Source organism: Actinia tenebrosa, unplaced genomic scaffold (assembly GCF_029948245.1).
Source record: "Actinia tenebrosa isolate PJP-AT-01 unplaced genomic scaffold, QUT_ActTen_1.0 PGA_scaffold2__45_contigs__length_23673736, whole genome shotgun sequence".
Taxonomy (NCBI): domain Eukaryota; kingdom Metazoa; phylum Cnidaria; class Anthozoa; order Actiniaria; family Actiniidae; genus Actinia; species Actinia tenebrosa.
In genome coordinates this window covers 9,621,674-9,649,007 of record NW_028292579.1, presented here as the reverse complement: position 1 = coordinate 9,649,007, position 27,334 = coordinate 9,621,674, and the positions used below count along the sequence as shown (strand labels likewise).

The window sequence follows — 27,334 nt, the reverse complement described above, 5'->3', positions numbered from 1 at the left end:
CACAAATTCTGTCACAAGATGAATCAAACACCTATAATTAATTTACAGAACTGAGCATTTTCAATTAGTTGTAGTTAACAAATTGTTCATAGTTAATCAGTCGTCAAGAAAAGGAAATTCACAATAAAAATGTTTCAGTATGATTTATGTCTTTTTTCCTGCTTCTTAGCATAGGTTAGCTATGTTTAAAGTATGAGGTGGTTGTCACGACATATATCGTTTCTATTTTTTTTGGCCTGCCATAAGTGACAATAGCTGAAGACTGATAACATAGTTAAATTTAGCAAATATGATGAGCATAATTCAACTGAGCAAATATGGCTAAGACGCGCTGGTACATCTAAGGCATTAAGGGGGCATTAATCACATATACGGTCAGAGCATATCGCATGGTATATGTAAGGTATTAATCACATATACGGCCTGGAAAAATACAGGGTATATGTAAGGCATGAATCACATATACGGCCTGGGCAAAGACAGGGTATATGTAAGGCATTAATCACATATACGGCCTGGGGAAACACAGGATATATGTAAGGCATAAATCACATATACGGCCTGGGCAAAGACAGGGTATATGTAAGGCATTAATCACATATACGGCCTGGGCAAACACAGGGTATATGTAAGGCATAAATCACATATACGGCCTGGGAAAATACAGGGTATATGTAAGGCATTAATCACATATACGGCCTGGGGAAACACAGGATATATGTAAGGCATAAATCACATATACGGTCTGGGCAAAGACAGGGTATATGTAAGGCATAAATCACATATACGGCCTGGGAAAATACAGGGTATATGTAAGGCATTAATCACATATACGGCCTGGGCAAAGACAGGGTATATGTAAGGCATTAATCACATATACGGCCTGGGAAAATACAGGGTATATGTAAGGCATGAATCACATATACGGCCTGGGGAAACACAGGGTATACGTAAGGCATAAAACACATATACGGGCTGGGCAAATACGTGCACATATCAAATGAGCATTCACATTTACTACCGGATAAATGTATGGATGATATGATATCTGCTATATATTTGCCGTTTGGGATTTTACTGGGCCATACGGACTTTGCCATCTGTGCCCATGGGATAAATGTGTAGGTACATATCATATACAGTCATTGGGCAAATATTGTCTACTATTAGTCAAATATGATATTTGCCCATATATTTGTCTATATGTTTGCCTACATGACAAATCCATTTTTTCGTCGAGTGTATTTTCTGACGTTTCGGACGCTAGTCCTTAGTTTTTTCATCTTCACGGTGTAATATTTACTCTTTTATCATTACTGTTTCATTAAAAACACCGACGCAGCTCACACTAGTTTTTAGCTAGTTATCACTTCCGATAATGGACTATTATATTTTGGAAATATTCAAGAGAAAACTAAAAACATTTTTGTTCAATTTGTAACTTTAATCTTTTTTTTTTTCACTCGACACTTCGTCGTGGTATTTGTAAAGCGCATTGAGAGTCTATAATGCGCTATATAAAAACATATTTATTATTATTAAAATGTCGCCCTATTCGGATAGCTGAATTCGCGATTACAAGGAGCAATTTCTTCTGCAACTTGTCTTGCTTTGCGATGGACACAAGCCATGGAGCATCGCACCGTGTAATCTACTAGCCTGTGCTAAATTAGATGTTCCTGAATATTGAATATTGAATAAAATTTAAAAAAATAAAAGATTAAAAAAAAAATGTTGAGAGACGAGTTGCTGCAATCGTTGCAAAAAGTAGAATTCGCAGATTGCGTCTTCGTGGCAAACACTCTTTTAACTCGTTTTGCGAGACAACGTTGCAGAGGAAAGTGCTCCGTGTAATCGTGCCACACGGTTGGCTCAGTTGGTTGAGCATCGGAATTTCGTGCGGGTTCGAGTCTCGGCCGAACCAACACTCATGGTCTTAAAATAACTGAGGAGAAGGTGCTGCCTTCGTAATAACAACCAAATGGTTAGACCTTCACGTGGCTCGGATGACCACGTAAAATGGCGGTCCCGTCTCTCCACATTACCCCACCCTGCAACGTTGGGACGTAAAATAATCACTGATAGGACGTGACCACCCTCAGTGTCTGGTCTTTGCTAATGATTTCCTAATGGGTTGATTGTGCAATATACCTCGAAGGGGACCCTGGGTCTTAATGTCAGTGCAACACCAGTCTGTGAGCAAAATCTCAAATAGTAAAATAAATATAAATAATTAAAGCTTATGTCTAAAGAGAAGTTTTATGGCAGCCATGTTGTTGGACAAAACAAGATAAATATTTAATTTTGCCGATTTTATTTTCACCATTCATTCACTTTTATCTAAATTGGGCTCCCTGTGGAAGGAACCAACACAAACAACTTCTGCAAAGGAGACTCATTATTTTATTCAAGATTAATTTAGCTTTACAAATCACTTTTTTTCTAATGCATACTAATTGAAAGAATAGCCTTACAAATATACATTTTATCTCTTGTTAATTTTAAGTGAATCAAATGTTAAATTTTTCCTGTGTGATACTCTGCTAGCCGACTTTTTTTTGCCTTCCATTTTGATCCCGTTCACCCTTTGGAAAGGAAAAAAAACCTCTGCTCGAAGGGTACAAGTCTAATTACATTTGACGACAAGCTATTTTAACCAATGCTTACCCTCCCTAGTTATTATGATAAAGCAAAAAAGGTTTTGATGATATAGCAAATGAATACAATTTATTTACTTTGAAGTATTATTGATCCCAAACTATTAAGGATTATTAAGGATCATTAATCCCAGTAATATTAATTACAGATCATTAGGGGCCATTAATCACATACTTCTCAGTCTACTCTAGTAGAGGGACTATTGTATTATTTAGATTTTAGTCAAGCATGCGCACGTTCTAACGAGACTTTATTGTAAGCTCCTGTGTGTCTACGTGAATAAATAAATTACTTACCTCCTTACATACTAAATGCTGTTCCAAGAATAGTGAGAAAAAAATTGAATTATTCACCTAATTAGAATCCCAATTAAAAATAACATAGCAAAATATTTACATTTAAGTCTAATTTTGCTTCTAAGATAATTATGCTAGTCTGTTGGAATAATTCATTGTCGAGTTCCAAATTACCACATTTACTCAGCGTTAGTCTCATATCAGTGTCTATATATTCAGAAATACCAATGGTAAAGTAAAAGTGCACAACTTCAATAATACAAACACTTTTAAATTCACTGGAACTTCACTGGAACACATGAATATTCTACGCAAAATCGTGGCTAACCCTGAGCGACAGAGAACTTGGAACTGAGTATTGATATGATTTAATATTTAAATGAAAACAAATTAATGTTTTCCCATCTCATACTCATGTCATTTTCTTGAGAATAAATCTATTGTTCTAGTTGTATCTGTAATCATGTGTCTTCTTGCGTGCAGTTGTTAAGAAAGAAATGACATTTAAGAGAATGACACATGGTCTGAAATGGGAAAAACATTATTACCAATCTAAAGAGGTACTAACATCATTCTATTGTAGGAATCAATTTATGGTAGATATTTTTTGTTTACAAATTTAATGAATAGTAGAGATGAGATGCCAAAAATTTCCAAAATATGTCTCTTATTTTGAACATTCTCATAACAGTTGTAATTATTTAGATTTTTTATATGATTATTGTGGTGAAAATATTTCACATTCTAGAAATGCTTTCCAGTCTCCATATCATTCCACGTCAATCAGCTTTTCCCAAAAAAGGTTAACCAAAAAAAGTTGAACAGAGAGTGTAAATTCAATTCGGAAGATCCATTTTTAACTGAATTTTTTATTTTGGATTAAAAAAAAATTTTTTTTTTCCTTAAAAGATTGTTAAACTAGTTTAATATAATTTGTCATGCTGTAAAAATTCTCCTGGTGACGCTCCATACTTCATAATTCCACCTTTTACCGCAGCCCAACACATGGCTTCTGTGGTAAATGCCATCCCATAATCCCCATTGCTGTCGATGCAGATAGCCCCACCCTGACCACTGGTTAGATCATACATCTTGCTTAAAGCCTTACTACAAGCCTCTGAAGGTTGACAACCACTTTCAACATTTTTTGTGATTTCATGGGCAAGTACAACCTTGAGAATGGATTCACCATGCCCTGTGGTTGATACACCTGCAAAAGGATTGGCATAACCCCCAGAACCAACCATAGGAGAATCACCTACTCTTCCTGCCATCTTGCAAGGGATTCCTCCTAGAAATTTAACAGTTGTTGTCAGTAGGTGTCATTGTCATTTGTATGGAAGATCGTTTCCCCAGTTACCGCAATTTGCATTGCTACGCGGCCACACCAGACAAAAATTGCAACATGCACTTTGCAATAGACTGCAATCAATCAAACACGTTGACGTCATTTACACGCGTTTGGATCGGCCTGGATAAGCCTGGTGAGTGTGGCTTATAATACTTGTAAACAATCAACAAGTTTTGGCGCCTTTTGAATCACACATGCATGTAATGATGTCAACGTGTTTGATTGACGGCAGTCTATTGCAAAGTGCACGTCGCGATTTTTGTCTGGGACGGCCGTGTAGCAATGCAAATGGCAGTAATGAGTATAAATTGTAATCTGAAAGAAATGGATACTATCATGATAAAACATTGTTCATTCTTAAATGGGAATCATTTGTGTCTTGAAAGATACTTTTTCCCTGAAGAAAAATACTAACTTTCAAAGGAGTCTTAAAACCCACTTTACAATAGTTCATGGATCACTAGATGGTGTACTAGTGGAATGACATAGTGGCTCCGCTTCTATAGAGAAGCAGTAGCCACACCGAAAGACTGAAAAAGCAATCATAGAGAAAGAAAGAGAGAATGTGCAGAAGCAGATGATATTTCGAAATATAATCTTTCAGTACCTGTAGAAGTGGCACAGGCAATATTTCCATGACAGTCCATAGCAACGGCTCCAACAGTGTCATGCTTTAACTGTTGTGCCAAAAACTCTTTTATGCAATTTGGGTTCTTTGTATTCTTTAGGCTCTCTGTATTCATCGTTGCTTTGAGAATTAGATTAAAATCTTTTGGACCTTCAACGCCATTGAGGTACTTGCTCTTCAACACAGAAAAATGGCTGATCAATGTGGTTGGATCATCTATCATCGGGAGATTGTTCTTTGTTGCAAACTTGTGAGCTCCATCTGCAACCAGCAAGCAGTGTGGTGTTTTGTCCATTACATGACGTGAAAGGGTTACTGGATTGGGAACATGTGAGACACAAGCGACTGCACCTGAGAAGCAAAAATTAATAATGAATTGTTCTGTATGATAAGAACAAAATTGTAATTCTACTAAAAAATAAATAAATAAATAAAATAAATTAATTCCTGATGATGGACGTGAAAACTTGAACTTAAATATTTTCTTTTATCAAACTTTATTTACAATAATATTTTAACAGGATGCTCATTCCCAATATCAGTTTCCAATTCAAATCCAGTAAAGCCAAGAACATCAAAGGCATGACCTATAGGCTATGACATTTTTCGTTATTTTTGTACATTTTTTGGGGCAAAGCACATGTGGAGTAGCAGTGATAGCGCTCCCTTTTCATCCATGCAACCCAGGTTTCAGTCCTGCCGGGTTCAGTATTGTATGTGAGTAGAGTTTCTAATTGGTTCTCTCCTGTGCTTCGAGGGTTTTGCTTTGCTGATACAGAATAATTTTTAGCACATGCTCCCCATTATGGGAATGAGTATATGGTTATACATATCCATATTTTATTTTATTTAAATAATGTACATTTATTTGTATTTTAATAGTTTGTTGATCTGAATATTATAGTTATTATAAGATTGCTAGTTTTTTAATGAATAAATAAATACATTTATAAATATAAATGAAAGAATGCATGAATGAATTAGAAGTAAATTTAATAAATCTACATTAGTTTTTTTATATGTCTGTCCTCTTATTAATGATAAATTGCATCATCACATTGTCAAAGTAGTGTGGATCCATGAGGAGTAGCAGAGTGAATCTGCATTCTTCTTTGACAATGTGATAATGAAACAATTTATCTTCAATAGGAGGACAGACACATAAAAAACTGATGTCCATATACTTCTTACAATAACAAAAACAATAAAAAATTATCGTTTTTAGTGATCAAAACAATCAAAGGAAAGAGTGCACTCTCAATGACGTCAGCTTTATCTGTCTGTCCTCTTATTGATGATAAAAAATAACCAATCAGTGCTCCAGAAATTTGTAAGTTATTGTAAAAAATAAATGAATATGGTATATCTTTGTGTATAAGTTGACCTTTGAGGTAAATAAGCAAGCAAGCAAGATAAATTTAAGAAATACGAAGCCATTTTATATCCCTTTTACAAAATAACATGCACAAAATTGATAAAAAATACTAAAGGTAGGATATAATTTAATCGATGAAAAATTAAAGTATCTAGGTATATACTAGATGCAAATCAGTGTTATTCCCAGGGTTTTACTGTTCACCAATTATGCTTTCCTACACTAAGGTTTTCTTAAAAGAATAATAAAAGCTAAATCTATGGAATACTACATTTTACAGTTCCGTTCGAGTGACCATGAATAATAGTTGCGAGTTGAGGCTGCAGTTTCCGCGCATAGCAAAACTATACTTTTTATCATGCGTGGAAACTCCAGCCTCGGCTTGGAATGGAACTGCAAAATGGAGTATTGGAAATCATTATTAATGCCAAAGTCAAATTGGTTTTCATTCTAAGGGTCTTAATGGTTCACCAATTATGGCTCCCTAGATTAAGCTGGGTTTCACTTGACTTTATTTCCTGTTGCGTGTGGAATGTTTCAGCTGAATCGCAAGTTTTTTATAGCATTAATTTTCTTGTTGACAGCAAGATGGTCAATGTTTGAAAACTGTTTTGAGCAGATAATGAGATTCAAATACTTTTCTCAGCTGATTGAAAACTAGCAATATGCCTGGATTCATTTTTAAAGAATAATAAAGCTAAATCTATGGAATGGGAAAACTTAAGAGAAAATTATATTGAATCTCTCACTATATATCTTGACAGTACCTGAAGTAACAAGTAATTAATATTATAACCACACAATTGCAAGTTGCCCCTTTTTTATATTCAAAATATGGTTTTAATACAGGTATTAATAAGTCATAAAGACAATTCATAGTTTAATTATAATAACTGTGTTAAAGGAATAGAATAGAACAGAATATAATAGAACGTTGTTCCATTCTTCTTTCATATGTTAATTATAATAAGTATCAAAACTTTGACTCAAATATTTTATTCCAACATGGTACTGAGGCATTATTTTTTTCTGAGAGAAAGAGAATAGTGACTGACTTTTGAAGTAGAAAAGCTGTGTAAATATTACTTACAACAGCCCACTGAGGTGGACTCATGTATACCTGTGCTCAAAGTTTTTCCGTCCATTATCATCGCATCCATTTCAACAGTTCCATCTTCTGTTAAGACGGAGCCGTGCCCTGCGTTAAATATTGGGTTATCTTCAAGGCTTCGCACTGCAGCTTCTACACCATCAATTGCATTACCTCCCTAGTAATACAGTAGATTAACGGCAATGGTCCAACATGGCAACAACGAAACACATCAAATAACATTTTTCCATTTTCTTTCACTTCATATATTTTTTCCTAATTATGGCATATTTGTTAATTTCATATCATTCTCGACTTTTATTGTCTTAAAATACCAAGTAATGGTCTTGAAATGGTTTATGAAAAATTTGGTGATACAATTTACAATATTGAACTAAATTGGAAAGAAATTTTTTTTTTCTTTCTTCAAGATTTAAAAAAATCAAATATAATTTTTTTTTTTTCCAGATTCCTGTTTCTGATCGATCACTTGACTTTCACATGATTGTTTGTATAGTCAAAAAATTCAAACGCCCTCAATCGACAAATAACTTGAGTATCAGGTTTAGTTCTCTGAGTATAAATGTCCTTTAGCTCCGCAAACCTCCAACTGCAGTTCGACGTCAGGAGTTTTCCTTCAAACTTTCGACATTTATCAAGGCGTCATAACAAAATTTTCGTTGGAAGAATGGCCATAGTGGTATTAAATTTCATTGATTACGTGTGTTTCTCCGTGTTTGCGGGCGTTTTAACGGAGCCTGATTCCTAGCGGTTATATAGCGGTAAACACGATGCGAAAGGTCTAGGGCCTGATATTCCGGGGAAAACATGACGCCATAAAATTACAAAAAGAACCATATAAAAACAAGAAGTAAGACGCTTTATTTTTTTGATATTTGTAGAGACTGAATTTTCGACGATCGGGCGAAAGAAAACAATATTTTTTATAGGAAAGATTTTTTCGAATTTTCAAAAGCTAAATGTTACGTAAGCTGTCTGAAACTAACTCTTGTGATCTCATTAAGAAGATGCATGACAGAATCCACCATATAAAAATATAAGACAAGAAAGATTATATACCTTTAACATCGCTTCATAACCGGCCGTCGCAGCTTCTTGAACTCCTTCCAAGGAGACTTCCCTCAGTTCTAAGGGGACCGACCAAGCTCCTCCATGAACTATCACACACGGCTCAAAAACCTTACAATCCGACTCTACGAGCTGTTTTCCTTTACCCATTTTCGATGTGAAGGTACAAAATTTCAAGGAAGTTGTGCTTAGGATCCGTTTTGATGTCTAAAATAAAAGAAAAATGTTAGAAAAAAGTCAACAATGGTAAAAGATCGGCAGCCATTTTGACCGCGGTTAATAAAAGTTCGCCAAGAATCTCTCGTTGGATTCTTTTACCTAAGATATTTAACAAGAAACATTCCCAATCTCAAGACAAAGGTTTTTATCCAAAAAGAATAGTCATCAGAGAATTTACTTACCTATATTCGACCTGACAAAAATTTATATTGCGATTGTCGTCATAAACAGGAATATTGTTACCAAACCAGTCCAGAATGCATTGCGGATTTGATACCTACAGATCTAGAAAACACACTGGGAACAGTGAAACATATCCTAGGGTAAAATGCGCTTTGTTTTTAAACCAGTAATACCACAAAATATACAACAAATCAGACTAGTTAATTTATATTCTTTCTATTCGCTTGATTTGGAAAATTTGACGCAAAGTCCAGAAGTTATTTTCTTATTCTCATTCGAATTAGTGATGACATCACATAAACGTTACTGAGTCAAGCTGAGTACGGGAGGTACACGTAATTTCTGTTTTGGAAACGAGTTTTCTATATTGAAAGGATTTCTAAACTACTAGTGGATGTTATATCGGGAATTTGCTCGACCTTTCTATGATTTGAGGTGAAACCGGTTTTCAGGAATTAAAGAACGTCAATTGTTACCATGGTTACCGGAAATCTAACGATAAATCGGAAAGTGAAGAATCAAAGGCAATATGGAAAAATAGAAATAAAGGAAGGATACGGCGAAAAAGAAAGAAAGAAAGACTAAAGAAAGAAGTAAAGGAAAAAGAAAAAAGAAAATGAAAGAAAAAGGAAGAGAGAAATAGAGAGAGAGATAGAGAGAAAGGAAGAGAGGAAGGAAGAGAGGAAGGAAGAGAGGAAGGAAGAGAGGAAGGAAGAGAGGAAGGAAGGAAAACGAAAGAACACTCTTCTATTTTAGGTTACGTGGCGTTGCAACAGGACAAAAAACACTAAAGGATAAAGGATTCTAACGAAATCTGGTAAACTCATGCAATAATTTTACCAGCAGGGTACTGAGAATTTGAGATTCCCGTGCCCTGTCATATGTGACGTGTTTTTAAAAAATCAATGCAAGAAAAGCTTCACCGAAAACAAAAACTACAATAATAAGAATAAAGAAAGAAAAGAAAAAAGAACAGAAAAAAAAAAGAAAAAAGTGAGTGGCATAATCACTGCTTTTCATATATGTCAGAACAAACCTCCAGATCAGGACCATAGGGAAGCTGGTGCCAGAAGTTTTTAGTCGTCAGATTTTTGAGTCAGTTTTTGGATCTGTAAAAATTGCTCGGCATTCGTAACACTGCGCTTCGAACCAAGATAAAACCTATACTGCGCGTTAAATTAACTCGTACTTAACTCTGCCATGGCCGGTCGCAAACCCGGATGAGAAAGGTGGAGGGTTGGGCGAAGGGCTAGCAACCCTTAAAAACCAAAAACAATGCTACAGAAACATGCATCATCAACAGAGAAACTTGGCGTTCAGATGCTGTTGATGGCCTATACCCCACGAGGGGTATAAGTTCATAGCAGTGTGTACAGCTAGAAATATCCATCCCCAACGACTAACATGTGCCAAGCGGGAGCGCGAGCCAGAAAAATGGTGGACCCATGCTGGTTTGAGATTTCGCGCAGCAGAATAAGATATCTTATATATTCTGTATGGCAAAGTAATGTCAAGGCCATAGCCACCATTTGGACACTGGTCCAGCTTTTATAAAAGGTGGACCTGGTTTTTTATTCACTTGTGTAATACATATTTTTTTACGAAGTGGTGCGGTTTTACCTGGACCAACCTTACTGGTGGTCGAGGCCCTGAATAAGATATTAAACTGTGGAGAAACAAAACTAAAATCGATGTCCAGTGGATTATGCATTTTATAATGATTATCACTAATTCGTCAGATGCAGTCGATTCCGGTACGCGATTTGTGACGGCGCCTTGTGTCGTACGGTACGTTTCAGAAGCATACGAAATCTACTCCACGACGTTTGCCCGGGCGTTTGATCTGCTGTCAGGATGGCGGCCGAGTTCCAATTCAAATCTAGCTATATTAAAAAAATAAAACTTTCAGCTTAAGTTCGAAACAATTACCTGGAAAAATCCACGAATAATACCATTCTTGTTGAGAGAGAAAACCCAAAGATGATGTGAAATGGGACGCCAGTTCGCTGCCATACGATCGATTACGTCCCGGTTCGATTTATAGCTTACTGTTTACTCATCCACCACAGGAAACCCAACTCACAAAATCTGATTAAGAATAAAGCGAGGCAAACAAAAAAAAAAAAAAAAAAAAAAAAAAAAAAAAAAAAAAAAATAATAATAATAATAATAATAATAACAATAAAAAACAGAGTTAAAGGAACAGTAATGATAAAAGGGTAACTTTTTCACCGTGAAAAGATGAAAAAACTTGCTGGCGCTAGCCCTTCGTACGTCGGAGTAAAAGAGTTTAAAGAAAGAACCTTTGTTTTTATCTAAAATAGAAACAAGAGGTTTATTTATTTTTAATATAAATATATACAATAGTCGTATAGACTACTTATGAATTTTATTGTAAATTTTATAAACTTTATTTTATTTCTTGATTTACATATTAATGTAGTTTAGAATTGGGTTGGCTGTGGTTTCTTGCAGAAACAAAATGGCGGCATCAGTAGACGAGTATTTGAAGGCAGCAGTCGAAGTAGCAAAGAAAGCTAGCGAGGTATTTCATATTTTAATTTTATTTGTAAAGATTTTGAATATGACGTTAATTGATAATGTCAAGTTACATATACTGGCCTTCAAATCATTTACACAAAAATAAGACTGCTTTTCGAAATAACACGTACATACATACAACACTCCTCATGGGAAGTAAAAGCTTTGCAGCATTTATTTCTGTAAAGATATCAAGAACTGAATATAAATTGTACTTTAGCAGGGCTGTCAGCCCTAGAAAAATTCAAATTTGGAGAACAAATACGGAAGAGTCGTCGTTGCAATTATATATATATTTCTCCATACATTTCTTTCTATAATTTTCCGTTGGACCCAGTCATTTATCTTTCCCTGCTAGCAGAGCCTATTTTCCTTTTGTTTTGGTTGAGAGAGAAAAATAGACTCTGCCAATGTAGGACGTTATTTCTGTGGCGCATGTGTGGCGTAACTTAGCAACGCTGTCATGACAGCCGCTCTCGTCAAATAATGTTTGGTGCCACGGTGTGTTGCATTTGCTCATGCGCACTACTTGTACCCGGTAAAAAACTGGTTTTAAAACTGGTTTTGTTCATCCACGATCGTGGAGGGCGGTGTATCAAAGGAAACGCTCTATATCGACAGAGTCTCCTTCCTCCCTGCCTGAAAGAAGGGAGAGAAAGAGGAGAGACTCTGCTAGCAGGGAACATTTATCTTGACTAGCTCTGCTACTTCTAAATGGCTGGCGCCCATCTATTTATACATCATCTCATAAATTTTATTATTTATAAATCCAAGGAGAGCCAAATAAAGAAATGTTTTTAAATGTTTGATGAGGCCGCAGAGTGTGTCCTTAATTTTCATCAATGATGAATGGTCTCTAAGGGATTTTAAGGCTGATCATTTATTCCTCTAGAAGTCCAGGACTTGAAATTAACCATTTTGTCCACTAGCAAACATTTGAATTTAGTTCTGTTTCTTTAATGAAAAAAATTGGTCATGACTTGAGAGAGCATATTTACATAGTTAGTGCATGTAAAAGTGGAGAGTGCAAGCTCTTCATTTTCGTGCAGGAAAACATTGTCCCAGTGATGCAAGTAAATTTAAACTGATGTTGAAAGCAGGTGTTGTAACTTCGAATCAGAAAAAGGTTTAAAAATAATTGCTTTATTCAATACAACATGAAGCACATGGTGGTCGGCTACTTTACGTGAGGCTGAGTGTCCTGTATGTCAGGGCAATGACGTCACTATTAATGAGATACTACAGCAGGGTGTAATGATTGATAAACAATTATTTGATTTTGATGGTTAAATGGGGTTTCTATTTAAGGTCATCAATGATGCATTGCACAAGGAAAAACTCATCACTACAAAAGACGGCATGAGTGATTTGGTGACTGAAACAGATCAGCAAGTAGAAAAACTGATCATAGGAACTCTTAAGGAAAGATTCCCAACACATAGGTAAATATATTATAGATACAATTCATTTTTTACTTATTTTTCTAGCCTTAGGGTCCATTCACTGATACATTGCCTATTTGCTTACACTGACACTTTCACTAACCACTCATTGACACCTTACCAAACACTTACGACACTTTACCAACCACTTACAGACACCTTACCAACCACTTACTGACACCTTACCAACCACTTACTGACCCCTTACCAACAACTCTCTGACACCTTACCAACCACTCACTGACACCTTACCAACCACTCACTGACACCTTACCAACCACTCACTGACACCTTACCAACCACTCCCTGACACCTTACCAACCACTCACTGACACCTTACCAACCACTCACTGACACCTTACCAACCACTCACTGACACCTTACCAACCACTTACAGACACCTCACCAACCACTCACTGACACCTTACCAACCACTCACTGACACCTTACCAACCACTTACAGACACCTCACCAACCACTTACTGATACCTTTCCAACCACTCACTGACACCTTACCAACCACTCACTGACACCTTACCAACCACTCACTGACACCTCACCAACCACTTACAGACACCTCACCAACCACTTACTGATACCTTTCCAACCACTGACTGACACCTTACCAACCACTTTCTGACACCTTACCAACCACTCACTGACACCTTACCAACCACTCACTGACACCTTACCAACCACTCACTGACACCTTACCAACCACTCACTGACACCTTACCAACCACTGACTGACACCTCACCAACCACTCACTGACACCTTACCAACCACTGACTGACACCTTACCAACCCCTTACTGACACCTTACCAACCACTGACTGACACCTTACCAACCCCTTACTGACACCTTACCAACCACTTACTGACACCTTACCAACCACTTACTGACACCTTACCAACCACTGACTGACACCTTACCAATCCCTTACTGACACCTTACCAACCACTTACTGACACCTTACCAACCACTGACTGATACCTTTCCAACCACTCACTCACACATTTCCAAGCACTCACCGACACCTACATACTACTCACTTTATCATCATAGTTTTATAGGCGAGGAGTCAGTTGCTGCTGGAGAAAAATGTGTTTTTACTGACAATCCAACTTGGATTATTGATCCCATAGATGGTACAACTAATTTTATACACAGGTATACAGTCTTATTAACATGCGTTACATAGTCTACAAATACTTGTTTAGTGGCTGGGATTATTAATAATTCACTAAAACATTGTTATTTCATTCAGCATTTTTATGATCATTTAGCAATTATTCGCCGAAGGCAAAGTGAATATCGGGGAATTTTACCGAGATGCGAGTCTCCGAGCTGCAAGGTAAATATTCTCCATACTCACTGAGCCCGAGGCGAAATTGTTTTAGCATATACCAGCTTGTGTACAGAGTAACATATTTTTATATACAATAATTCAATAAAAACAAACAAACAGAAACTTTTAGTTTGCGTGGCAAATTCACGCAAAACTTTTAGCAAACCTTTTAGGCCATACTTTGTTGCCTTTTAGTATTGATAGAGATGGCATTTACTTTCATTTTTTCAATTTTTTGCCGGCAGATGCCATTTTTGTCGCCGACTCAATATTTTGAGATACAGAGGTGAATATTGTACAATATTCACCTCCAATTAACCAATGAGCGCGCACGTTCTTAGGAAGTACACAAGTTGGTATATGCTAATTCCATATAGTCTATTTTTTATTTTCCCATATTTACTTTGGAACTCTCTACCTGATGAAACCAATAATCATTGACTCTCAAGAACAATTGAAATACTTAAAAACATTTTGTTTTTATCTTTTATTTTTCGCATATATATACTGTTTTTCTCATTTATTTTTCTCAATTTCATAAATACCAGTACCTATAAAGCCATCTTTTAATTTTAGGTATCCATATTTTGCCGTTAGCATTGGACTTGCAATAAATAAAGAGGTAATCATCATTATCAATTATCAAGCATTAAATCATTTCATTTGATATCAGTATTAATAATAATGGTTTTCTTCGAACAAGTGGAGACATTTGAACCGTGTTCAAACATTATCTTTTTCAGGCAATTTTTTCCTGAACTTTATACTGTTTTAAATCTCTAAAATGAAACATTGAGTTCAAATTATAATACATTGAGTGTTAATCAAAGCATTACAATACATTGAGTGATCAAATAAATCTTATTTTCAATCCATTAACTCAAGGGATGATTTACAGTATGAATTTTTAAAAGTTATACAAATTCAAAGAGTTTCACTGTTCAAGTGTCCTCATTATGAGTGCTTATTTATTAAAATCAAAATTTTTAGTTAATGTGCATTTTGTCTTTTTAGTTAGCAGTGGGTGTCGTTTATAATGTTGCCATGAATGAACTGTATACAGCTGTAAAAGGAAAAGGAGCTTTCCTGAATGGAAAGAAAATTCAAACAACTAAAGAAAAAGGTAGGGCTATGTTTTATTTTTGATCCGAAAATTGATTTGCGTTCGATTTATGATATTTTCCCCATGAGGGCAGGGACACCACAACAGCATAGCCAATTACAGTGGGCCCTGTTTAGCATGGGCACTTACTAGCACAGGCATGGGTGTTTACATGGTACCAGACAAATTTTTAACTGGTCAAAAATTTGACCTGAACATACCATTAACATGGGACCCTCTCTCCTTAATTGTAGAAAAAATTGTGTTTACGCGGAACTGATCCAAATTTGCATGACAATGCTTATGAAGTTTGGATAACTTTGTCCCATGTGAGCAGAACCCTAAACATAGAATTTTTTGACACGTTAAACATTTGTCTGGTACTGTGTAAACACAGCCTTAGCCTTCTATCAAAAAGTTCTTAGGGTTGTCACATAATGCTCCACTTCCCACGACTGCACGATGTACATGGGTGACATTGCATGACAATCCTTGGAGATCTGTGTAAAAAAGGGACGGTGGAGTACATTAATCTTTTTCCTTGTATAGCACAATACTAGAATCTTTTTTTTTGTCGCATGGAACTCTAACTAAGACAAAATAAGATTCCATCCCTGACTCTGCTGTCCATGTAAAATATTGCCAGTATGCAAATAGCCTTTTATTTTGTTTAAAAGAAATTGGCAAGGCCTTAGTTATTACCGAGTTGGGATCAAACCGTGAAAAGACCAGGCTTGACATTTTAATGAGAAACTACCGTAGATTAGCAGAAGAGCCAAACGCAGTACATAGGTGAGTAAAGTTTATTTTTTAATTTCTAGAGATTAAGAAATCCTTGATCCTTGCTGGGGTGCCCTATGCAAGAGATGTTAAGACACTGTCAAGTGTGTTTGGGACAATGCAAAGATTAGCTGAATTAGGTTGTGACAGGTAGGAAAATAACATGAATTTGGACCTTTTTCAGTAGGGTGTTGTAGGTTGTCGGTAGGTGGTCAGTGGGATGTTGGTAGGTGGTAGGTGGTCAGTAGGGTGTTGGTAGGTGGTCAGTAGGGTGTTGGTAGGTGGTCAGTAGGGTGTTGGTAGGTGATCAGTAGGGTGTTGGTAGGTGGTCAGTAGGGTGTTGGTGAGTAGTCAGTAGGGTGTTTGTAGGTGGTAAGTAGGGTGTTGTTAGGTGGTCAGTAGGGTGTTGGTAGGTGGTCAGTGGGTGATCAGTAGGGTGTTGGTAGGTGGTCAGTAGGGTAGTAGTAGGGGAACAATAGGGTGTTGGTAGGTAGTCAGTAGGTGGTCAGTAGGGTGTTGGTAGGGGGTCAGTAGGGTGTTGGTAGGTGGTCAGTAGGGTGTTGGTAGGGGGTCAGTAGGGTGTTGGTAGGTGGTCAGTAGGGTGTTGGTAGGTGGTCAGTAGAGTGTTGGTAGGTGGTCAGTAGGGTGTTGGTGGGTGGTCAGTAGGGTGTTGGTAGGTGGTCAGTAGGGTGTTGGTAGGGGGTCAGTAGAGTGTTGGTGGGTGATCAGTAGGGTGTTGGTAGGTGGTCAGTAGAGTGTTGGTAGGTTGTCAGTAGGGTGTTGGTAGGGGGTCAGTAGAGTGTTGGTAGGTGGGCAGTAGAGTGTTTGTAGTTGTCACTGCACACAGAATTTCTTTTCTATGTACTAAGTTTGGTTTATTTTCTCAGGATGAGTTTTCACAATTACTAAACAATTTTATGCTCTGTGAAGTTTCTACATCCTACAATTGAATGTGATAGAACTTTTGCAATGGCCACACTTGTGTTGTGGAACAATCTGACCGATGAGATAAAACATGCTCTTTTATTTTATTTTAACATGACTTTTATTTTCACTTCAAACTTTTCTGTTTACCAGCAATGAGTAACTACTCTCCTATTATAAAAGGCATTAAAGCAATAGACCCTTTGCATGTTATGTCAAAACAGCTCAATTTGGAGAACAAAACAAAATAATTTTAATCTCATGAGATTTGGAAACAGGTATTTTTATATCCTACAAATTGAGTTGCATTCCAACATGCTGCAATGGGTCTATTGTATGATGCATTCAAAAGAAATGCTTTATTATTAGCAAATTGATTGCTGCAGTAGATAAACCTTGGAATCATTTGTTTTAGAATGCATATTTTTTTCATAGTATTCGTTTACAAGGGTCGGCAGCTTGCAACATTTGCACTGTAGCAAATGGGGTTGCTGATGCTTATTATGAATTTGGAATCCACTGTTGGGACATCGCAGCAGGCATTTTGATCTTGACAGAAGCTGGGGGTGTGGCCACTAACCTTGAAGGTAAGAATTGTTTATTGTTAGAAATTATCTAATGTATTTACCTGGTTTCATATGCGCTGTTACTTTGGGGACAGTGTTTCTTCAGGGCAGCGCTTAAAAAAAGTGTTTACCATATAAATAATACCTAACCAATGATTTAATACAAAGTGAATACAAATATTTAAAAAATACAAAATACAGATGTTTTTTTTGTATTGATAAAAGTGGCACTTATTTGAGGGCGGTGTTTAATCGGGGGCGGCAGTTAATCAAGTAAACACGGTATGCCTCCCATTTCTATAAAAAGTGCTATTCTACGTTAAACATAGCATTTCATCTAAAGGCCCCAGTATCTTTCAGATGAGGATTTTGTTTTATTCAGTCCTGTAGAATAACTCAATTATCAGCTATTCTGCTAATTCTAGTTTTTCATCTCACTAAACAAAAGCATTTCCTCAAAGATTAAGAAAAGAAAACTTAATTTAGGCAAGTGTACTCTGTATCTTTAGATAAGTCTAAAGGACATTGTTAATTAGATTTTAAGAAATATAGGACAACAACCTTTAAGCCAGACAATTTTCAGCAGTTTGTACTGCCATCTTCACTTGCAAAGGAACACTACACTTTTAAATACTATATATATAGTGGCCAAATATGTCTTGCTTTAAGGTTGTCCTATTTCTTGAAGTCTATTCAAGTTTACTGCTATCCAGACTCATTGGTAACATTGATAATTCATTTGAAGGTGGTCCTTGCGACATCATGTCCAGGTTTGTCATGGCTGCAAGTACAAAAGAACTGGCTAGTGCTGTTTGTCAGCAATTGGAACGTATAGACTGTCCCTCAGATTAACAATGTACACTACACAGGTAGCCCACTAGGTAACAGTGACAACACATAGAACATGTAGACTATCCCTTAGATTAACAATGTACACTACACAGGTAGCCCATTCCCTAGGTAACAGTGACAACACATTGAACATGTAGACTATCCCTTAGATTAACAATGTACACTACACAGGTAGCCCATTCCCTAGGTAACAGTGACAACATATAGAACATGTAGACTACCCCTCAGATAAACACTGAACACTACACAGGTAGCCCACTAGGTAACAGTGACAACACATCTGTACACTACACAGGTAGCCCACTAGGTAACAGTGACAACACATCTGTACACTACACAGGTAGCCCACTAGGTAACAGTGACAACACATCTGTACTCTACACAGGTAGCCCATTCCCTAGGTAACAGTGACAACACGTCTGTACACTACACAGGTAGCCCACTAGGTAATAGTGACAACACATAGAACATGTAGACTATCCCCCAGATTAACACTGAACACTACACAGGTAGCCCATTTCCAAATGATATCTCTCTAAGTACTATAATTTATAAACATTACCTTATTTTTTTAAATTAATAGTCAACAGTTTTGCAAATGTATAATAATAATATTCATAATATTAATATCTTATTATTATAAACAAAAATAAAATATGAAGGTATTATGTGAAATTGGTTTCTGGATTCATACATTTTGAATTTCTCAATAATAAGTTTCCTAAATTCAGTGAAATTCATTCATTTTTTCAAAAGCAAATCTTCATATTAGCATTATTTGACAACATTGTTTAGATGGTGTTTTTCTGTGCTAATAAATTCTGACTTGACAAATTGACCAGACAGTTTTTCATGTGACTTGACGGTAAATAATTGCGAGACAAGTTGTAAGGAATAGTTCCTAGTGTAACCACCCCCCCCACCTTACAAGTGTTTTGTCACATTTATTGCTTTGCTGTGATTTGTTGAATATTAGATAATCTTCATTGTGATTAATTGTTTCTCCAATAAACCTTTCCCAAATTCACTTGAATGACCATAAAACAATGGTCTTAAGTCAAGACTGAACTTGATTCTTTTATCAAGGGCACCAGGACAGACGGATTGGGTTTTAAATATGTGTGATTGTTTCAGTTATTCGTTGATTTCTAATGAATTGATATATGTTTGTTTCTAAATGGATACTAAATAGTGTTCACTTATCTTTCCATCCAACGGTCTTTCTGGTTTGAATCAGCCGTACAATATGAATATATTTACCACGTCCACCAACGGTCTTTTTGGTTTGAATCAGCCGTACGCTCTGAGCATTTACCAAGCAGAGCCGGCGTCGCTTCGTTAGTGATTACTCTCCTTTATAAATTTGATTAACTTATTAAAGAAGAGTAATCGCTAACGAAGCGACGCCGGAGCTGCTTGACATGGATAGTGCAGCGGTAAATATTCAAATTGTACGGCTGATTCAAACCAGAAAGACCGCTGGTTGGAAAGGCGTCCTGGCGCCCTTGCTTTTATTCATCAACTTCAAACTATTGTTTCGTGATCATTCAAGCGAAAGGTCTATTTACTTAATTTTCATCCATTTTCTCAAAAAAAGCTCCAAGCACTGAGAATCTTTTCTGGAAAGGTCTTGCCTTGCAAGTGTGTTTCCCAGTGAGAACACTGTTTTGTTTAATCTGTTTATTGTCTATTCCAGTTGCGGCACTGCTTAATAAAACATCTTCTTGTATTTGAGTCTGTTGTAGAGGGGTGCAACAATGAATCGCACCGATATCAATAGGATGAGCTTCCGTATTAAAAATATATCCCGCTGCTCCAGCCGTACATGAAGGAGACAGGGTTGCTTTAGTTTGATAGTTTGAGTCTCTTGTGCCATTGCTGTGGTGAATGAAGTTATATTCATCAAACAATAGATAAAGATATTTTGTTGTTTCTGCTAAAAAGAATGATTCCATTCTGTCTTCTTTTTCGTGTGTTTTGACATTCTTGATCTGCAAAAAAATGTATATGATCAGCACTTTTTGGTGCTGGTGTACAGTAGCATTAAGAGTGATAAAAAATGTTTAAAAAAATCGAAAAAATAAAAAACTGCACATTTTGTAAGGGTAACTAGAATAAATATTACACATAGTAATAATTTTCATCTGGGCCCTTTTAGATCCAATAATTAGAATTTAGAAGTTGATTTTTGAGGAGGGAAAAAAGCCAGATAACCTGGAAAAAACCCTCAAAGCACAGGAGAGAACCAACAAACAACTCAACTCACATACGACGAGTCTGAGGATCGAACCTGGATCTCATTGGTGAGAGACGAGTGCTCTCACCACTACGCCACCCATGCTTCTTTGCACCATGATACCTTGCACTACTTGAACCATACATGTTAACCTTCAAATTTATTGATACTTTAAGACCACAGACCACAGTCTTTTGGCTGATTAAAGTCAGGGCACAGCTATCTCGCTAGTCTCCCTCGCATCCGTTTTTAGTGTTGGTCGTCACGCAACGCTCCCTCCTTGCGTGACGACCAACACTAAAAACGGATGCAAGGGAGACTACTATCTCACAGATTGGATTGAAGTTTAGCATGTTTCGGTCTATGGAGGGAGGAAAACCAGGGAATCCAGAGAGGAAAACCATGGAATCAAGGGTCTCTCCCTTGATTCTAACAAACTCTACTCGCATGTTCTAGGAAAACCCTACACCCCAAATGTGAGAGTTTATTGAGTGCACTACCATTAGAACACCCTTGATTCCCCAAATTAGCCATTCCTGAATATGGAAATTATCAAACTTACTTGAATGCTTTTTATAAATAATAATAATAATAATCATTATTATTAGTCATTCTGAGGTTGAGGAAAAGAGCTAGGCCGAATTGGCATTGCAGAGCATTGCAGGTTTTTTTTAGGTGACATATTTCCAATTTTCCATGGCAACTACGTCCCCTACAACAGCCCCAAAGTGCACCAATCTGATCATTACAAGACTAGTGATCCTGCAGCTAGTTTATCAATACTCACGGTGGCATATCCACATGGAGTCTTTGCACTGTTCTCTATTGATTCCCACACATCTCTCCCAATCTCTAGAAAATATGAATCTTTGGTGGCTTGATATAAATACATAGCACTTTCAATTAATTCTGGAACAAAAAGTATTTTATTTTTTAAAATTTTATAATATAATGTTTGGTTTTCAAAGTGTTATAGTATTGCAATGTTTATATCTTCAAAAACAAAACAAAAATAAAAAATGGATAGAAAAAGAATATCCTGATCAACTTTTGCCATACAGTAAGGTCAAGGATCAAGGAATCTGGTAAAGAGGGAAAGGAGTAAATATTTGGCATTAGACAAATCTTAGACAAATAATCTTATCTCTGATTATGCAAAATCAAGCAGAGAAGGCCTGGGGGCATGCTCCCAAGGAAATAATTACTGGTAAAACATGGTTTCCAGAAATGCTATTTTCTGTATTATGGGGATATTTGGACAAGAAAAAATATTTTAAAAAAAGAATCCTAATCAGACTAAAAGAGGGGGCTGTGGCCCCATGATTTTGGCCCCACCAGACCCCCTATATTCATCCATGTAAGATGCTGGTAGGTGGTCCGCTGTTCATTTACTGACACAGCATACCGTACAGATGATCACAATAGCCAATGAAAAGACAGATCTACAGAAATCTTGGGATTAAGAAATTGAATTAGCGGAGGGGAGGGTATGGTGTACATTACCTGGCCTAAGTGGATACGATTCCCTTCCAGAAAAAGGTTCACCATTAGCAATCTGATAAAACTCTGGAATAAACCCAAAATGTTTCCAGACACTGTGGTACTTTTGTATGGTCCGCGATGCAGCTCCTACATCTCCCCACAGAACCTGAAAAAATGTATACCAAAAGATTCATGAAATATATAACTGCAGTTATAAATTGTTATTTATGGACAATTGTTGGCAAGTGCTTTATGAGAACACAGTGTGTGTGGGAAATTGCCAGAATGTGAGAAGTGTGAAACATAGCTCAGTGCTTCTAAACACTGTTGTTTGGGCTACCTGCGTTTTAACATAGAAAGCCCAAGCACCTGTTTGTTCCAACAATGGAATATTAAATTCTGTTCACTTACTGACACCTTGCTGTATGGCAAAGGCAAAGATCCGTCCTTGTCTTACAACCATTCACTGAAACCTTACTGTACGGCAAAGTCAAAGATCTGCCCTTGTCTTACAACCACTTACTGACACCTTGCTGTACAGCAAAGGCAAAGATCTGCCCTAGTATTACAACCACTTACTGACATCTTACTGTACAGCAAAGATTGATTACGATATCCTCTTCATTTACTTTTTTTAAGAAGCTACTTTTATAATGTTTTTACCTGTAATCCAGGCCAAAATGCTTCTAATGACTGGAATACCGGCATAGTAATTTGACCTTTGTTCATGTTGGCCCAAACGTACCAGTCACTATGTTTTAGATACTTCTGGATTTTCCCATAAAATTCTGTTGAATAAAAAAGTAACATATTTCATAAATAAGGCACCTAACTTTATGATGTAATTGTATCGAAGTGACCAGTACTACATTCCCATGCCTTCTTATTGAATACTCCATTTTACAGTTCCATTCAGTGACCACAAATAATAGTTCCTACCGTGCATGATGAACTGTAGTTTTGCTATGTGCGGAAACTCCAGCCTCGGCTAGGAACTATTATCCGTGGTCATGTTGGCATCCAATAATTCAAGATGGCCACTGTATCTGTTATAGGGTCTATAATTTAGCTTTTTAGATTTCAAATGGCATAAGTGTTCAAAACGAGTGTGGTTTTGACTCTGAGGTCTCATTAAGTTTGATTCCTGGACTCCACATCACATGTGTTAGAGTTAGTTAGGTCTCTTCCCTTATTCAAGGTTTTTTCTCTGCATTTCTGACTTTCTTGCCTCTATAAACCTAACAAGCTAAATTCCAACTCACTTTCCTGTCAGTTATTTCAGGGTATTGATAAAACTTAAATGTTTGAAGAGAAAAATGCATGGACCTCCTGCTTTGCTGGGGCAACACACTTCTTCCAACAGAGCCACCTTTGATCCTATACATGTATGAAGTAAATTGGCCAATAATTTGTATTAATACACATACCTTCAAACATACTAATGAGCTTCGGCATGCCTAGTAAAATGCCTCCCTTCAGAAGATACTCATAATATGAATCAACACCTGCGCCTATCCCAGCATCCACTGCTGTCCACTTGCCAGTGACTACATCGATATGATTACCAACCTATTAGTGGAGAAGATGCTGATGAATTACTAACTATGTTTTTAAAACGTTTTATGTTTAATACACCAACATACCAATCCTAGCTCTGATTTACTCTTCCACAATCCATCCAATGCTTTTACTGCTGCTTCCACAAACCTTTTGTCACCTGTCAAGGCACTTAATGTTCCAAACTCTATGATGAAGGTACCACACCCTGCTGTACAGGTCACCGAGGTCTCTCCCTCAGGTACTCCATAAAGAAGGTTTATCGTTCCATATGGCATGCCGGTTGGAGTTTCAAATGCTGGAGAAAATATTTGTAATTGAAGGTTTTTACACAAGAAAGACCCAACATGCTATAAAATTCCAATTTCAATAATTGTGATTATCATATCATTTCCAGAGTTAGATTATCCCTGGTGTTGTTTCAGGATTTGATAAATATGTCCCATGTTTGACTCCTGATTATATTATATACACAGGAAGCACGGGTGGCGTAGCAGTGAGAGCGTGCACCTCTCACTAATGCGACCCGGGTTTGAGTCCTGCTGAGCTTGGTTTTGTATGTGAGTAGAGTTGTTTGTTGGTTCTCTCCTGTGCTTCGAGGGTTATCCGGGTTCTCTAATTTTCTTTCCTCTGCAAAAATCAACTTCTAAATTCCAATTGGAATTACAATGGATGAAGAGCCACTTTGTGGAAATACCACTGCTAAATCCTATTTATTTATTTATTAAGTAGAATTACCTGGGAGAAGTTTCTCGGCAGCCTTGGTTGCTAGTCTCAGTAATGGACCCTGACATGGCCAGGCTTCATCTACAGCCACTCCTGCTCTTTTAGCCAAGAGATGTGCTGATAATAATCCACCAACAACTGAAAATGGGGAATATAACATACAAATGAATCACCTCAGGCTCAGTCATCATGGTGAATATTTGCTTTGCCGCTCAAAGACATGCCGCTTGGTAATATTCACACCAATAACCGCTTGACCTTTGCTGAAAAATTGGTAAATTTGTAGTTCCAGAACCACAACCTACATAGAGAAGGAAATTGGAAATTCTGGAGGGGAGGGAGGTCAGAGAAAGTACAAAATTATAGATTTTATATGGAAGAAAATTGAAATTTCCTGGGGGTAGGGGGTCCTCTCACAAATTTCCTGCATGGCGGGGGTATGGATATTTTCTGGGTACTACATAATATTACTACAATATATTATATGATCAACCCAGAGGTTGTTAAAAGATGAAGGCATTAACATAAGCCTGACTGCCCCTAACAAACTAACAATCTAGTTATAACAGCACTACTACTTACCCCTGATATTTGTTTCAAATACAGAGACATTGATATCCTGATCAAAGGATAGTGATTCTTCCAATAACAAAGACACTCTCTGAAACTCACTCACATTGCCCATAATCTATAATTATACAATAAGAAGCAATATCGTCTTTGATGCACATATTGGTAACAGCAAAAGTTGGTTTAGGAAGCAGGCAATGGGTGGCATAGTGGTGAGAACTCCTGCCTATCACCAAGGCGACCCGGGCTCGATTCGGCAAACTCGATGTCATATGTGAGTTGATTTTGTTGATGATTCTCTCCATTGCTTTGAGGGTTTTTCTCCAGGCTTCTGCTTTTCCCTCTGCAAAAATCCACTTCTAAATTTCAACTGGATCATTAAAACATTCACTTACTAATAATGTGTCCAAGGAATCAACCAATGTCAGTGAATAGCTGTAATGAAGAAAAAAGTTCCTTTCTTAGAGTGGTTTTCATAAACTCATGAATTATATTCTATAACCCTCCCTGTAACAAGGCTTTTACACTAATTTTGAATATACATACAGCTATTTCCAAAAAGGTTGGTGAGGATTTTGTCACATGTTGAAATTACCAAGCCCAAATTGCACTAGATAGAAAATGTGAATTCAATCCACAAAAGGTCACAACAATATGGAATTTTCCCATCCTTTCCCCCAAATTCTTCTACTTCTGCTTCTTCTGCTGATATTACTTACATATGATAGATAAGGTGGTAAGCCGTGTGGGATGGGCTCGGAAATCATATAAGAACATGCGTAATAGGTGAATTATGAGCCTTGCATGAAAGGACTGAAGAAGAGGGCCAATGGGCCTTTCAAAAATTCAAGTCACATTATTTGTGGGATTCTACCAGCTCACTAGATACACTGTGCTGTTGAGGCCCAATACAGGCCGAAACAGCTGTCCACTTGAAGTTATGAGAGGTCCATTGGCCCATTTCTTCAGTCGTTTCATAGGCTCGTAATTTACCTATTACGCATGTTTATATATAGATATAATACATTTCAAGCTTAGTAAGCACCATGCAAGATGCCAGATACAGCTTGCAACGTGCAACAAAACCATTTAATACCAACCTCTTTTGAAATAGCTGTATATTTTCCACTCATATGAAAGCCAAATAATACTGCATTGAGTTAACAGTTTTATTTGTCAACTCACCTTCCCCACGTATCCTGTCCAGTGCACGACAGTGGCTTTAATTCATCATAAGGATATGCATATTTCAAATAGTTATCATAACCATGATAAAACATTGCTTTTGTCTTCTCCCTGATAATTATTCAATATAAAAGGACCATGCGTTACTTCTCTTTTTATATCTTACTAATTTTAGTTTTGGAAGTAAAAGCTCAACATAACACAGTCACAGTCACAATTTCAGGATATTTTCATAGGTGGCTATTACTGAGAGATCAGTACAGCGTACATAACTTCTGTGAGGGGATGGGAAGGGAAGTCTCGAGGTAATTGCTGTGCTAGGGATCTTCATGTCTCCAGGAATTTCTTAGGGGTTTCTTAAAAACTTAGGTCCTCAACGGGGATGGGGGAGAGGGGTACGAAAACTTTATGCAATAGCCAATTCATATGTGAAAGGATTTTGAATTACATGGTTGTAAAGAGTTTGCATAATTTGATCATCATATTTTCGATAAAAATTAAGATAACTTGCCTGTAACGAAACATCTCCTCTTTGGTCATGTAGCGAGCCTCTTGTGTACCACAGAAAGATCCTACACAGAGAACACTCCACAGCAAGTCTAGCCATGTTTTCATTCTCTTTTTATCCTCGGTTTTTATACCTATGTTTTCACACTAATCTGACAAACAACAACAAATATAAACTTCTTATAAATCACGGCAGTTTAACTTGCCAAAAATCACTCTTTTCCGAAACTAATTTTTCTTTCAAACACACTTGACGACAGGGTATCATTACTTGATGTGTTTTTGTAATAAATATGATTGAAATGTTGAAAAACTAGCAAATTTTACCGGAAAATGACGTCCATATGTTTTCATCCATTCTTTGTCTTACACGTTGAAAACGCAGCTATTTTGCCACAGGGAGCCCATTCCAATAACAAATTCCAAGTCATAAGTTTAAACTCTATTTGTCATTTCTACTTTATTAATTAAACTACTCAAAAACGGGAAATCTATTACTAGTAACATTAAGATGATTAATTTTTTCCCCATTTAACTTAAAAATAGCAAGAAGCAAAATAAAATAAATTCTTGTTTTGGTCACCCTGTGTCTTGATGGTTTTATTTGAGACCGCAGTACTACGGG

The 27,334-nt window shown here is 36.9% G+C and overlaps 3 protein-coding genes across 5 annotated transcripts; 1 reads left to right on the top strand and 2 right to left on the bottom strand.

The window, feature by feature from the left end:
* Positions 1-2,380: 2,380 nt before the first annotated feature.
* LOC116296602 (isoaspartyl peptidase/L-asparaginase) lies at positions 2,381-9,048 on the bottom strand. Its single transcript, XM_031704643.2, has 5 exons — positions 8,889-9,048; positions 8,479-8,694; positions 7,429-7,576; positions 4,913-5,284; positions 2,381-4,245 (listed from the first exon to the last, which is right to left on the bottom strand). Exons 2-5 carry the CDS (start codon positions 8,635-8,637, stop codon positions 3,878-3,880), a joined length of 1,047 nt encoding a protein of 348 aa, XP_031560503.2. The 5' UTR covers positions 8,638-8,694; positions 8,889-9,048; the 3' UTR covers positions 2,381-3,877.
* Positions 9,049-11,366: 2,318 nt separating this feature from the next.
* LOC116296610 (inositol monophosphatase 1) lies at positions 11,367-19,121 on the top strand. Of its 2 annotated transcripts, none has more exons than XM_089034327.1 (8): positions 11,367-11,434; positions 12,739-12,872; positions 13,940-14,044; positions 14,799-14,844; positions 15,237-15,345; positions 16,146-16,254; positions 17,464-17,615; positions 18,340-19,121. In XM_089034327.1, the coding sequence occupies exons 1-8, from the start codon at positions 11,372-11,374 to the stop codon at positions 18,444-18,446; spliced, it is 825 nt and encodes a 274-aa protein (XP_088890453.1). In that variant the 5' UTR covers positions 11,367-11,371; the 3' UTR covers positions 18,447-19,121. The 2 variants fall into 2 exon arrangements, with proteins under 2 accessions (XP_088890453.1, XP_031560516.1); XM_031704656.2 differs by lacking the exon at positions 16,146-16,254 and adding an exon at positions 16,002-16,116.
* Positions 19,122-19,123: 2 nt separating this feature from the next.
* LOC116296609 (ER degradation-enhancing alpha-mannosidase-like protein 2) lies at positions 19,124-27,087 on the bottom strand. Of its 2 annotated transcripts, none has more exons than XM_089034326.1 (12): positions 27,037-27,087; positions 26,710-26,861; positions 26,203-26,309; positions 25,413-25,452; positions 25,030-25,135; positions 24,460-24,585; positions 23,808-24,019; positions 23,592-23,733; positions 22,828-22,952; positions 22,186-22,330; positions 21,470-21,591; positions 19,124-20,437 (listed from the first exon to the last, which is right to left on the bottom strand). In XM_089034326.1, exons 2-12 carry the CDS (start codon positions 26,815-26,817, stop codon positions 20,015-20,017), a joined length of 1,656 nt encoding a protein of 551 aa, XP_088890452.1. In that variant the 5' UTR covers positions 26,818-26,861; positions 27,037-27,087; the 3' UTR covers positions 19,124-20,014. The 2 variants fall into 2 exon arrangements, with proteins under 2 accessions (XP_088890452.1, XP_088890451.1); XM_089034325.1 differs by having other exon boundaries at positions 26,710-26,856; positions 27,037-27,085.
* Between the last annotated feature and the right edge of the window lie 247 nt (positions 27,088-27,334).

Excerpts from the sequence above, each read along its gene's own strand:
- LOC116296609 (XM_089034325.1), bottom strand. The coding sequence starts at position 27,063 with ATGAAAACATATGGACGTCATTTTCCG. Across the intron at positions 25,453-26,202 it reads GGACAGGATACGTGGGGAAG|CTATTCACTGACATTGGTTG; the intron begins GTGAGTTGACAA and ends TCTTCATTACAG. Across the intron at positions 22,953-23,591 it reads GCTCATTAGTATGTTTGAAG|AATTTTATGGGAAAATCCAG; the intron begins GTATGTGTATTA and ends TTTATTCAACAG.
- LOC116296610 (XM_031704656.2), top strand. The coding sequence starts at position 11,372 with ATGGCGGCATCAGTAGACGAGTATTTGAAGGCAGCAGTCGAAGTAGCA. Across the intron at positions 11,435-12,738 it reads TAGCAAAGAAAGCTAGCGAG|GTCATCAATGATGCATTGCA; the intron begins GTATTTCATATT and ends TTTCTATTTAAG. Across the intron at positions 17,616-18,339 it reads TGTGGCCACTAACCTTGAAG|GTGGTCCTTGCGACATCATG; the intron begins GTAAGAATTGTT and ends ATTCATTTGAAG.
- LOC116296602 (XM_031704643.2), bottom strand. The coding sequence starts at position 8,637 with ATGGGTAAAGGAAAACAGCTCGTAGAGTCGGATTGTAAGGTTTTTGAG. Across the intron at positions 5,285-7,428 it reads CGGAAAAACTTTGAGCACAG|GTGCAGTCGCTTGTGTCTCA; the intron begins GTATACATGAGT and ends TTTGCTTCTCAG. Across the intron at positions 4,246-4,912 it reads TGCCTGTGCCACTTCTACAG|GAGGAATCCCTTGCAAGATG; the intron begins GTACTGAAAGAT and ends TTAAATTTCTAG.